The 10,993-nt window shown below is 40.5% G+C and overlaps 1 protein-coding gene across 1 annotated transcript; it reads right to left on the bottom strand.

Annotated features, from left to right (window-relative positions):
• Window positions 1-3,614: 3,614 nt before the first annotated feature.
• Window positions 3,615-9,762, bottom strand: cox16 (cytochrome c oxidase assembly factor COX16). The gene is made up of 4 exons (XM_079529010.1): window positions 9,398-9,762; window positions 7,510-7,587; window positions 5,001-5,069; window positions 3,615-4,242 (listed from the first exon to the last, which is right to left on the bottom strand). The coding sequence occupies exons 1-4, from the start codon at window positions 9,497-9,499 to the stop codon at window positions 4,129-4,131; spliced, it is 363 nt and encodes a 120-aa protein (XP_079385136.1). The 5' UTR covers window positions 9,500-9,762; the 3' UTR covers window positions 3,615-4,128.
• Window positions 9,763-10,993: the final 1,231 nt, after the last annotated feature.

Below are 10,993 nucleotides of genomic sequence, written 5' to 3' on the forward strand. Positions count from 1 at the left end.
AGTAAAATAAATTTAAAATAAATCCTAAAAACAACTGTGAGCCAGTGCAGCGACGCTAAGTAATATGTTCCCTCATCTTAGTTTGTTAAAACTCTGGCTGCCACATTTTGGACAAGTTGACAAATCTGTCAGTTGTTTTCTTTGGCAGGCCATAAAAAGTGCATTACAGTAATCAAGTCGGGAGAAAATAGGCGTGAATCAGCGATTTTTTCATCATCCAGCGACAGATAGGCTCTGATTCACACAATATTTCTAAGGTGAAAAAAGGCAATGATTAATGTGTGTGTATTCAAATTCAATTCAGAATCAATAATGACCCCCAAGTTCTTTACTGTAATTTTACTTTCTACAGTCAGGTTGCCAAGTCTACTTATTGATTATTTCTGCTCACTAGAACCAATTATGAGAACTTCTGTCTTATCCTCATTCAGCTTGAGAAAGTTCTCACTCATCCAGCATTTGATGCTGGACAGACAGGTCAACAACAGGTCTAAAGCACATGGATCGTCTGGAGCTACAGAAAGATATATTGCAGCTGGGTATCATCAGCATAGACATGGAAATTAACTCTGTGATCGTTAATAAGTTCTCCCAACGGCAGTATGTACAGGGAGAACAATAAAGGACCCCTGTGGAATACCAGAACCAATGTCGTGTTTGTCTGAATCAAACTCAGCTAGATTGACAAAATAACTTCTGTTATGGACTTGAGAGCTCAGGGATAAGATGCTTAAACTGCACCACTGTTTCAGATAGCAAAAAAATAAACAAAATCCTCAAATGAGATTTGATATCACTGTGAACAGCTTGACATCATTGCTACTAAACAACGAAAGTCACTTCTTCCGCACACGAAAAAAAAGAGGATTAAGTCTAAGCTGATGCCAAGTAAAAAACAATAATTATAAACTACTCTCCACTTTGTTTTTAATATATCTTGACACTTGCTTTGGCAATGTAAACGTATGTTCTCATGCCAATAATGCTCTTTTGAATTGAATTGTTTGCCAAAAAAAGAAGAAATTCCTTCTACTGTGCAAAACTTATTTGGCAAAAAGTCAGGGAGCAAATAGGCAATCATTCCAATCTCACAATGATAAGAGCACAATTAAGCAACAATACTAGCTTATTAAGATTACAGATCCTCTGAAAGGGTAGAGGAGGTGCATGCCTGCGCCGCATGTTTGTATATTATGAAAGATTCAACTATAGAGCTACATGTTAAAAAATGAATGGATTTAAAAGTAACTAGATAGATGGATTCAAATGAAGACATAAGGAATGTGAAGAGTGATGCTAATGGAGAACAAGTGTCAGAAATGATTAGGAGTCCTGTTGTCCCTTACTGTACAGCACCTAGTGGCAGCCAACTGGAAGGTGCTTTTGTTTAAAAAAATCACACCGTGTGAACTGAGTGGTGTAAGGTATTATATAGCCTGATCAGCTGTGGTCTGACGTAATGTCTGACGTAATGAAATCACACCCGTGTGAACTGAGTGACCATAGCAACCATGCTCATTTTTTTGGTACGAACAAACACGTGGACACGTGGACACGTAAACTAACAAAGCCAGTTGTTGGAGTGGTTTACACCACTCAAAAAATAAAAATCACACCCGTGTGAACTGAGTGGTGCAAGGTCTTATATAGCCTGATCAGCTGTGGTCACTGACGTAATGTCAGTGACGTAATGTCTCATTCCGGCCAATCACAATGCACCATGCACATTTTTTGGTACGAACAGACACGTAGACTAACAAAGCCAGTTGTAGGAGTGGTTTACACCACTCAAAAAAGGGTGAGAGCAGGACAGACCTAATGCTTAGTGGTTGATTTGTTTATTGAAACAGTAGGTAAGCTGGAAATGTGAGGGCACAAAAGGATGGCTCTGGTGGACATTGATTGCCAGCATGTGGGTCCAGAGACATAGGTGTTGAACACAGCATGAAAGCTGGAGTGGAAAAATGTCCATTAAATACAGCGATTTGTATCTGTGAGGTAATTTGCCAGCTTAACTGCCAATAATACATCATACACTAGACAATCATGAAGTTTAAGAGCAATTGCCCAAGGGGTCTTCATCAGTGTGGGGTGCTGACGCTGTCTTTTTTAATGCAATTTATTAAAGGTGCTAGGCTAAAGTATACAGGGTCATTCATTGAAATCAAACCTGTTCAGACAGAACCTACTTTTTGATGTGGGATTCTGTCTGCTATAGGGGCTTGATCAAGCAACCATCCTACACACTTGTCTGGTAGTCAAAGGACCTTGTGATTAGAACATGAATAGATACTATCCCCACACTTCTTAGAACAAAATAATTAATCATTAATTTCTCATTTTAGTCTCTCTGGATAAAAGCATCAGCAAATCTGCAGCAAGCAAGGACACAATTCATTGACCCACACTTGATACCATCCACTGCCAAACCTACAGTATAGGCTGAATGTGAGGCTGCACACGACAATGTGAGATATATGATAGACATGGCATTAAACCATGTACAATACACTCTACAGCACATAGTTAAGTAGATGGCACATCTGTTATAGTATGGCGTTAAATGTTGTTGGTAAGACTAAGACTAAGCTATGAGCCTTCTTTTCTAGAGAGGGAGCCCAGACATTGCAGCAGTTTTGATTCTAAGACAGTATATCTAATCAAAAACAGCCCAGGGGGTGCCCGCGGAGGATCCACAATAAGTGTGTGTGATTCAGTGTGAGGGTTAGACTTCCCAGCACGTGGGATGCTCTATTTTTAGGACTTATTTGGAGATACCTGGCTGCCAGGGCAGGCAACGTTTCTTTTTGTAGGATGACTACAATGCTTTGCTTCGCCGTGTTTTGATCCGTTAATCCGACTACAATGTTTCTTGATTGCCATTTTGTCATTCAGATCTATTAGGTGGATTATGGAGGATTGCCAGTGCATGCTAGCTCAGATTAATGCTTAAAACCTCAACGATGACAAAGGAGCTCAGTGGGAAAGATCCACATTTGGGCAAACTGAAAATAATCTTCACGTATAAGCTGGTGGCTCTGTGCCTTTGTCATGAATACCAAAAGCTAAAATAAGAACTGCAACACTGATATATATATATATAAATAAATATATATATATATAAATATAAAAGACAGTCACAGTACAAAAAAATAAAACAAAGCAAATTAGGCTCTTATAATAGGGCAGCAAGTTAAATAACTACCACAAATGTATCACAATTCTCCACTCAGCTATTGAGCCCAGGCATTTATTCCTGTGGATCAAGTAATTTTAGATTTCAAGTTGAATGGGTTCACTAGTTAAATTTCTCCCTCATTCATGGTCAATATCTGTAGCCATGTATCCACATTGGATGCAGTGGAGCACAGCAAAAGTTGTGCACTTCTTTTTTGTGAGGCAAGCAAAGGTAATACCATTTCTATAATGAGCATAATAAATCTGAGGCATTGCAAAGTAATAACTGTCAGTGGAAGAAATTAGCGTTGAAGCATATAAAGACGCAACAGAACCTCGGTCTGCCGTTTTATTTACACCTACATACCTTCAACTGGTAAATCAACACAATATCACTGAAAGCAAAGGCTCAAATGAAAACAAATGCAAAAGTTCCATTGGTATCAATACATTATTTATTGCTGGAAATCATAGAGATTGAATATCATTCTCCACTCTCTCTCTGTGTGTGCATGTCAGTGTAAGGCATTGACCAATACTCAATTACGCCCCCTACTGGACATTTCTTTAAACCATGAGCTGAGGAAACACCATGATCAGCTAACTGCAGCGAGTGGGATGTGGGAGCTTTAAATACACTATACAATACACACTTCTTTAACTTATACAACACCAACATCAAAACTGCATCAAAGTTTAAGTTTGTATAAATTATATTTCCCCCAGGCCACAGGTAGCCCAAGACTCAAGGTCAGAGGAGACCTCAAAATATTACAGTGCACAATTACAAACAGTAAATTCTCGAGGTGAGCCAAGGCAAAAACAATAGGATCCTGTGCCCTGGGCTTGTCGGCATCAGAGATAATTGGCTCTCAACAGTGCTGTTGCTACAGTCCACCCTGAGTTTCTCAGGCTGCAGAGTATAAAGTATGTTTGGTATTTTCCCGGGTATCAAGGCTCTTTGTTCAAACTGGCACGCTGCTGATCCTGATAGTCCTTGGAGTTCTCCCAGGGACGAGGGCCACGGATATTCTTCCAGCCGTCCAAGTTCCGGTCCTTCAATTTCTGCATAAGAGAAAATAATCCAACAGTAGGTTAGGGGCTTTACTTGCTGTGGCCAAGAGTGTTAAGATTCCAGGACTGAACCAGATCATTTGTCAATTCTTAACAGTTGGCTCTGTACACAAATAATGCTTGTATGAAAAGGTCCACCTGCAGTGCTTGATTAGACTTCAATGTCCCACTGAAATACATTGGAGATAGCTGGACTGGGTCCTAGCAAACTCCCATGGCTATATTGTGTAATGAACAATAAGAAACATTTAACATTGAGACATCGAAAGAGTTTTTATTTATTGTATCTTTCAAGAGCGTAAAAGAAAATAATTCATCATCTCTGTTACTTCCCCTTTAGCCTATTATTGATTATTGAAGTCTTATTTCAATATAGGACATGTACACACAAATGGTTATCCTTAAGTTTCTAGGATAGGTCTGCCTTTATTAAAACTTTTTTATTAACATCGGTATCTGCAATTATTCAGATGATTTGTGCCGATTTTTAACTACTTTAAAAATGGTCCTCCCATTTTTGGGCAAGTCATACGCGAAAACTTCAAAACCAACTGATCTAAGTTTGTAGATCACTTTTTTTGTATATTTTATTGCTTTTAAAATAGCACTTAATTGGTTCAAATTAAATGAAGTTCAGTTTGTACCAATTTACCAGTTACATTTTCCCACCAACAGAGCCAAGACTACTGGACTGCTTTCATCCAGCATCCCACCCTGAGGGCATCCTAAACCTTCCGGTCGACTCTTACCTCATACTGCTCCTCCAGAATGACTGACTGCTTCTCCATGTTCACTTTGGCCTCCAGGGAAGGGTCCAACTGGGAGTGTGGGGAAGAGAGCAAGAGACAGTGATTAAGCTGGATGGCTTGGTGGCAAATGCTCACACACACTCACAAGTCTCACATACACACAGTAAGTGAAACAAACAAAATTCCAACGAAATGAAGCAAGAAAGCAACATTCAAGCAAGACAGAAAGTCTGGAGTCCACAGGATGAAGGAGGCTTTCCTTGTCAGAACAAGATGTAAATTATTCTGCTTGATTTGGCAAACCATTGGAAGCTTCACTAAAACCCTGTCGGCTTTGGATGTCCTTTGGATGTCCAACGGTTTGGTGAAACGAGGTTTCTTTGGCGAGAGACGCCCTCAGCTCAGAGAAGAAGTCCAACGGAATGCTGCCACTGGTTTTTCTTTTTGTAATTTAAATAGATTCTGCCTCTGCTCTCAATAGATATTTATTTATTTTGAATCCCTTATTTTTAATGAGTTCGATATTTCACTGCAATAATGTTACAATTACTCTAGTGGCTGGCGATATTCAACATGTCATTTGTTTTAATAGGCCTCTTATTGCTATCCACCCACTCACTCACCCACACACCAAGAAACAAGAAACAAACACATGCCTGTATAGAGACAACTACAAAGCAACTACCACAAAATGATCATGCAGCATCCAGTGCACCACAATTAAGTAATTAACTGCCATGGTAATGACTGTAGAGTTACTATTAATATTACATTCTACCAAATTCCAGACTGAGAAACAGAGGCAAGGGGGGAAACTCCCATGAAACCTTGAGATGGGTTCGGTCTCGAAGGGGACACACATGCCCGTTTTGGGGTTGAATTGATTGATTTCACAAAAAAATCAAGGGGGACAAAGAAAATCTAGGGATTAAAACGCGAATAGCTAACCGAAAGCTTTCAGGATGAGAAGCCCCTTTGGGGTTTTTACCATTCAAGACGGAAACACCTTTTGGGGTTCTTGTTGCTATGTACAGTATATACAGTAGCAACATAACATTTGTTATTTTTTAATAAATATTTGAAGTTTTTCAGAAAACTTTTCAGAAAGATTTAGAAGCTGTTTTTAGAATTGGCCTCAGTCCTAAATGGGTTAGAACAGATCTACAAGCTCACAAAACGTGGCATCGCAATGTGTTGAGCTTGTACTTGTAGATCTGCCATTTTCAGTGCACGACTCCATCATATGACGAGTATAAATTAAGCATTAGTTCTCAAGACAGTGGCTTGGGAGACTAACTGGGTCAACATCTCGGAGGCCATCGAGTAAAGAAAAAAAAAAGAATCAGTCTGTTAGATGGTGATGTATTCAAAGAGTGCATGCGTGTATGTGGGGGGCGGGCTGGCATGAGTGGTTTTAGCTGCATGTGGTTTGACGTATGGTTCGTTACAAGATGTATGTATTGGGACTGAAAGATGAGTGTTCTGAGTGCATGCATGCGCGCACGCACACGCCGTTTATATGCGAGTGTCACACGCGCATATACTGTAAACGTTACAGTAGTGTCTTCAAACCATAGGGTTTTAATAAGAGCTGGCTGAGCAAATGGTGGTGGCGGGGGGGGGCTTTATTGCCGCATAAATGAGAGGGGGGCATCATGATGCAAGTTGCCCCCATGTCCTCTGTCCTGCTCACTGTAGTTGCCAGCTTCACATGGACAGCAACAAGAAAAATATGCCTTGCCATCTGGCATCTAGCCAGACGACGAGCAATAGCATTTGTCACTACAGACTACACTGTGAAATAATTTCCAACATTTTCAAAAGTTGTCACAACACGATAGTCACAATATCGATAGATAGAGTGACATTTGATTCTGTCCAATAGGGATATTACCGTGTACTCACCACAACCTACTCAGATTATAATGGCATCTAACATGGAGTCGTTATATGAATCGCCAGGACATATTTTTTTAATGGAGCGATTCAGGGCTGGAGCCAGGCTACCGACTCACCCTAATAATCAAGTCAGTGCCCATGAAGCCTGAACTGGTATGTCTTCAGCATTCTAAGTGTTGGATATGTATTATAATTAATAACAATAACAATTAAAACAATAATTTATGAAGCTGCAATAATGTATGTTGTGTTTGAAAATAATGTAGGCCTTCATCGGATGCACAGAGCTTTTGCAGTAATGCAGTCTTGGCAGACTGTGTGCTATTTTTATACTGTATGATCTCTGTCAGGTTTCAGTGATACCAGAATCGTGACTCTTTAGTCTAGAAGCAATGCTGTTGTCTTACCACTAGGAGGCCTAGTTGCACAGTTGAACAGGATTAGAAATTCATGAGTTTCTACCTGGGAGTTCACGCCACATCTCCAGATAAGTACAAAAAAATAATCTCCAGATGAGTACTACTTAACTATAGCAAAATGTAACCGTTTCTTATTATCAGTCAAGAACAAGCTGAATGTGAATAAATTAAAATGAGAAGTGACTGAAAACCTTTTTTTTAATCTTCTGGACATCATATCGGATTTGTGTAAACTCCTTCAGTCCAAAGGAACCGCCAATGATGAGCACCTGAAATACAAAACAAAAGATGTGAATTTGACTCGATTACACACTCCCATTTGTCGGGAGAACATATTCATTTATGTTCCCATCCCAGGCATACCTGCCATCCCCAGACCGTCAGATAAAAGCTGCTATCTTTAATAATAACCACTAATTACTTAAAAGTAAAAAGTCTCTTTATAATTGCATTCACTTACTATTTGAAGACGAGTGTATGTGTACAGTACACTGTATGTGGGACTGGAGACATAATGAAATGAGTAAAATTCCCAATCTCATTGATGAGAGGTTTGATCGGGTTGACCACACAAAAATGGTGAAATCCCCCAAACGCAGGAGAATGCTGGCGCAGGAGAAATGGTCAAATAAAAGGAGTCTCCTGCAAAACGCAGGAGGGTTGGCAGGTAACCCTAGGAAAATAGGATTGACCCTAGCTCCGTTTGGAACCTCACTCTATACGCTTTTAGCTCCGAGTAGAGGATCCGTGTCAAGATATCCCTGCATCGGTAGAACGGGGGTTGAGCTGTCCGAAAATAGTGGCGAAAACCCTTTTCGCAGTATCGTTTCCAAAAAGTAAAGATATTTCTGCTTAGCTACAGAGGATAAACTTAGGACAGGCAGGTAACATTTTTAGACAGGGGTGAAACAACCACTTACAAAGCTTATGAAGTCAGCCTGCCATGTACCATGTTTTCCCAATACAATCATACGGAAGCAGTACTGCGCATGCAGACGGCCGGGTGTTGACCGGCCACAGGCTGACTAATATGCAATTTAAGCCCGATTTAAGCAATCCAATCCTGTCTAAAAATGCCTGTCCTAAGTTTATCATTTGTAGCTAGCCAGAAATATATTTACTTTTTGGAAACTATACTGCGAAAAGGGTTTTGGCAAAAAGCGTAGTGAGATTGTGGTAATCTTTAAAAGCTTGGCAATAAGTCAGGCTATCATTTTGATAAATATTAAGGCGTTAAACATGTTTATAAATGCATTTTATAAATGCTGGACCTCCAAAAGGCTTTTGACACCGTGAACCACTCCATACTGGTTAACAAGCTAAAAGCAATTGGTTTCGATAGCACATCAGTGAGCTGGATGCAATCCTACCTGGAGGGGAGAGAACAGATGGTGGAAGTGAACGAACCATGTACAACCCAGATTCGGCACAAACAAGGGACTAAATTATTTTCGCTCCTATACCACCAAAATGTGGAACGCCCTACCAACAGTCATTAAGACATGCGAATCCCTTTTTTCCCCCTCACTGTATATGTCTCTTTTCCATTTTTACCTCTATGATGAATTCCTGTTCTGTTCTTTGACTATATAGAAGTGTCTATTTGTACGTCTCTAAATGTTTTGACGAATTGAACATGGTGGACCCTCTTGTAAACAAGTGTAATGCTTAATTGGGTCGTCCACTCAGTTAACAGTCTTTGTATTGAGTTTGTGCTTGAAATGTACTGTAATTCTGCAAACTGTTAATAAATATTTCAATCAATCAATCAATTTACTCACACACACACACACACACACACACACACACACACACACACACACACAACAGCAGAACATAATTCGTAGCTTTACTTTTATGTTAGAAAAGCATACACTAATATTAGCCATGGTTCACATGACGCTATGACAGTTAGCTCTGGTCCATAGCCTTCTACTGCACTGCAGGGCAGAATCGTAGAAGCAGTAGAAGGCTATGGACCAGAGCTATATGACAGTCATGTTTCAGGGCTAACACTCATAAAAGTACAATTGGCTAGCTAAAGATTTAACGTTAGTAGAAATAGAACAAACAATTTACCAGCATAGGCACGCCATATCTGACAGTTTTGTTTTTTTGAAGAGCCTTCAAAGTATTCATAACTTCTTTGTAGGATGCTAGCTTCAGGTCACCGTTTACCATAAACAAGTCACAGGACGCATTTCCTGAATGGGTCCTTCGCGGTAAACATTCCGGAAAGGCGAGAGCTCACATTTCGTTCCGCCTGTAATAGTCAGTAGATTCGAGCCGCTGGTCGCCTAATCTGAGTTACCAGAAGTTTTATTTATTTTACTGGTCGCCTTGTCAAAAATAAATAAATAAAATAAATAAATAAAACAGAAGCGCTTTAACTTCCTCACAATCACATTAGGTAATTTAGGTGTGCCACAAAAGCGAAAAGTGGCAAAGTCTGCATCGAGCCAGCCTGCCAAGGGTAACCTGGGTAGGTACTATAATACGTTTAACCAGCTTTACTGTACCTAGTGTCGATAGTACATGAACCTGGTCCTGGGCTGGTGGTGGTGTCTGATGTAGCCTCTTCCTCTTCTCCCCTAGTTGGTACATCTTGATCTTAATGAGACTGTCACTCCAGTGAGCAAGCTGCATGGCATGGATAGGAATAGTCACATTCATCATTCGGTTCCGGGAGTTAATTTTCCTCCGCTTCCCCCTTTCTTCTGTTGGTATCTCAGATACTTCACTCACTTGGAAAGACTCACTCATTTTGAAGATAATAGAAATATGCTATGCACTAGCTACTATTGTTCCTGCCTGGGGTTGAAAGCATGGTTCTACCGGGGTGCGTTTAATTCCACTAATGAGGACCCCTGTTCGCTGTCCAAAGTGCTGAAAGCAGGATAGGTGGTTCTCAGCAAATCAGTTATGATTGTTATACTCTGGATACGCAATTCAAACTTTGCTCGCGCTCGCGCAGACAGACGCGCAGTTTGTTACTGGAAAAAATATATATAATTGCCGTGTGGGTTATTGGCCTACCTCTCATATGTAATCATGGATTACGTTTTTATTTGAAAGGAAGAAATGTAAAGATTTTCATAATAAATAGGCTACTCACCCTTTTGCCATCTAGTGGTCTGTACGTGACCTACAGCAGCTTCTGTGTGGTACATAGCACCATTAATTAATCTGCTACATTCAACCCAGCCGCCATCATGTACCATGATACAGTATCTTCACCCTGGCCAGAGTAATGCAAGTTACATTTACCCAACATATTTTTGAGGAGAGGAGTTCGGGAGACCAGAAACCCCGATGACCATGGGATACATCACTGAGGATACGTCCCAGGTGCATCCATGCGATGCGTTTTCGTTCTTAGGTATTCTATTTATAGTGACTGATAGGACAACCAGGTATAGTCTGGTGACCACCGGAGAGACTGGTGACAGCCAGAATGTAGACAGCACCCGTGAGCAGTTTGGGTTGGCACCCCTGCCTGTGTCTTCCGTGAGGAGGAAGCCCAAAAAAAATCCTTGGTGAGGCCTTTAGGAGGGCCATTCAAGCCACAAACAGAGCCTGCAGCACCATCTTTGCACAGGTGGAGCCTGCAGAACCATTGTGGCTCAAGAATCCACCAATACTGATTCTGAATGAAGTGTCTGGTGCTGGGAGTCT

Source organism: Electrona antarctica, assembly GCF_951216825.1.
Source record: "Electrona antarctica genome assembly, chromosome: 18".
NCBI classification, from domain to species: Eukaryota; Metazoa; Chordata; class Actinopteri; order Myctophiformes; family Myctophidae; genus Electrona; species Electrona antarctica.

Excerpts from the sequence above, each read along its gene's own strand:
- cox16 (XM_079529010.1), bottom strand. The coding sequence starts at position 9,499 with ATGGTAAACGGTGACCTGAAGCTAGCATCCTACAAAGAAGTTATGAAT. Across the intron at positions 7,588-9,397 it reads GATATGGCGTGCCTATGCTG|GTGCTCATCATTGGCGGTTC; the intron begins GTAAATTGTTTG and ends TTTGTATTTCAG. Across the intron at positions 4,243-5,000 it reads TTCTGGAGGAGCAGTATGAG|AAATTGAAGGACCGGAACTT; the intron begins GTAAGAGTCGAC and ends TCTCTTATGCAG.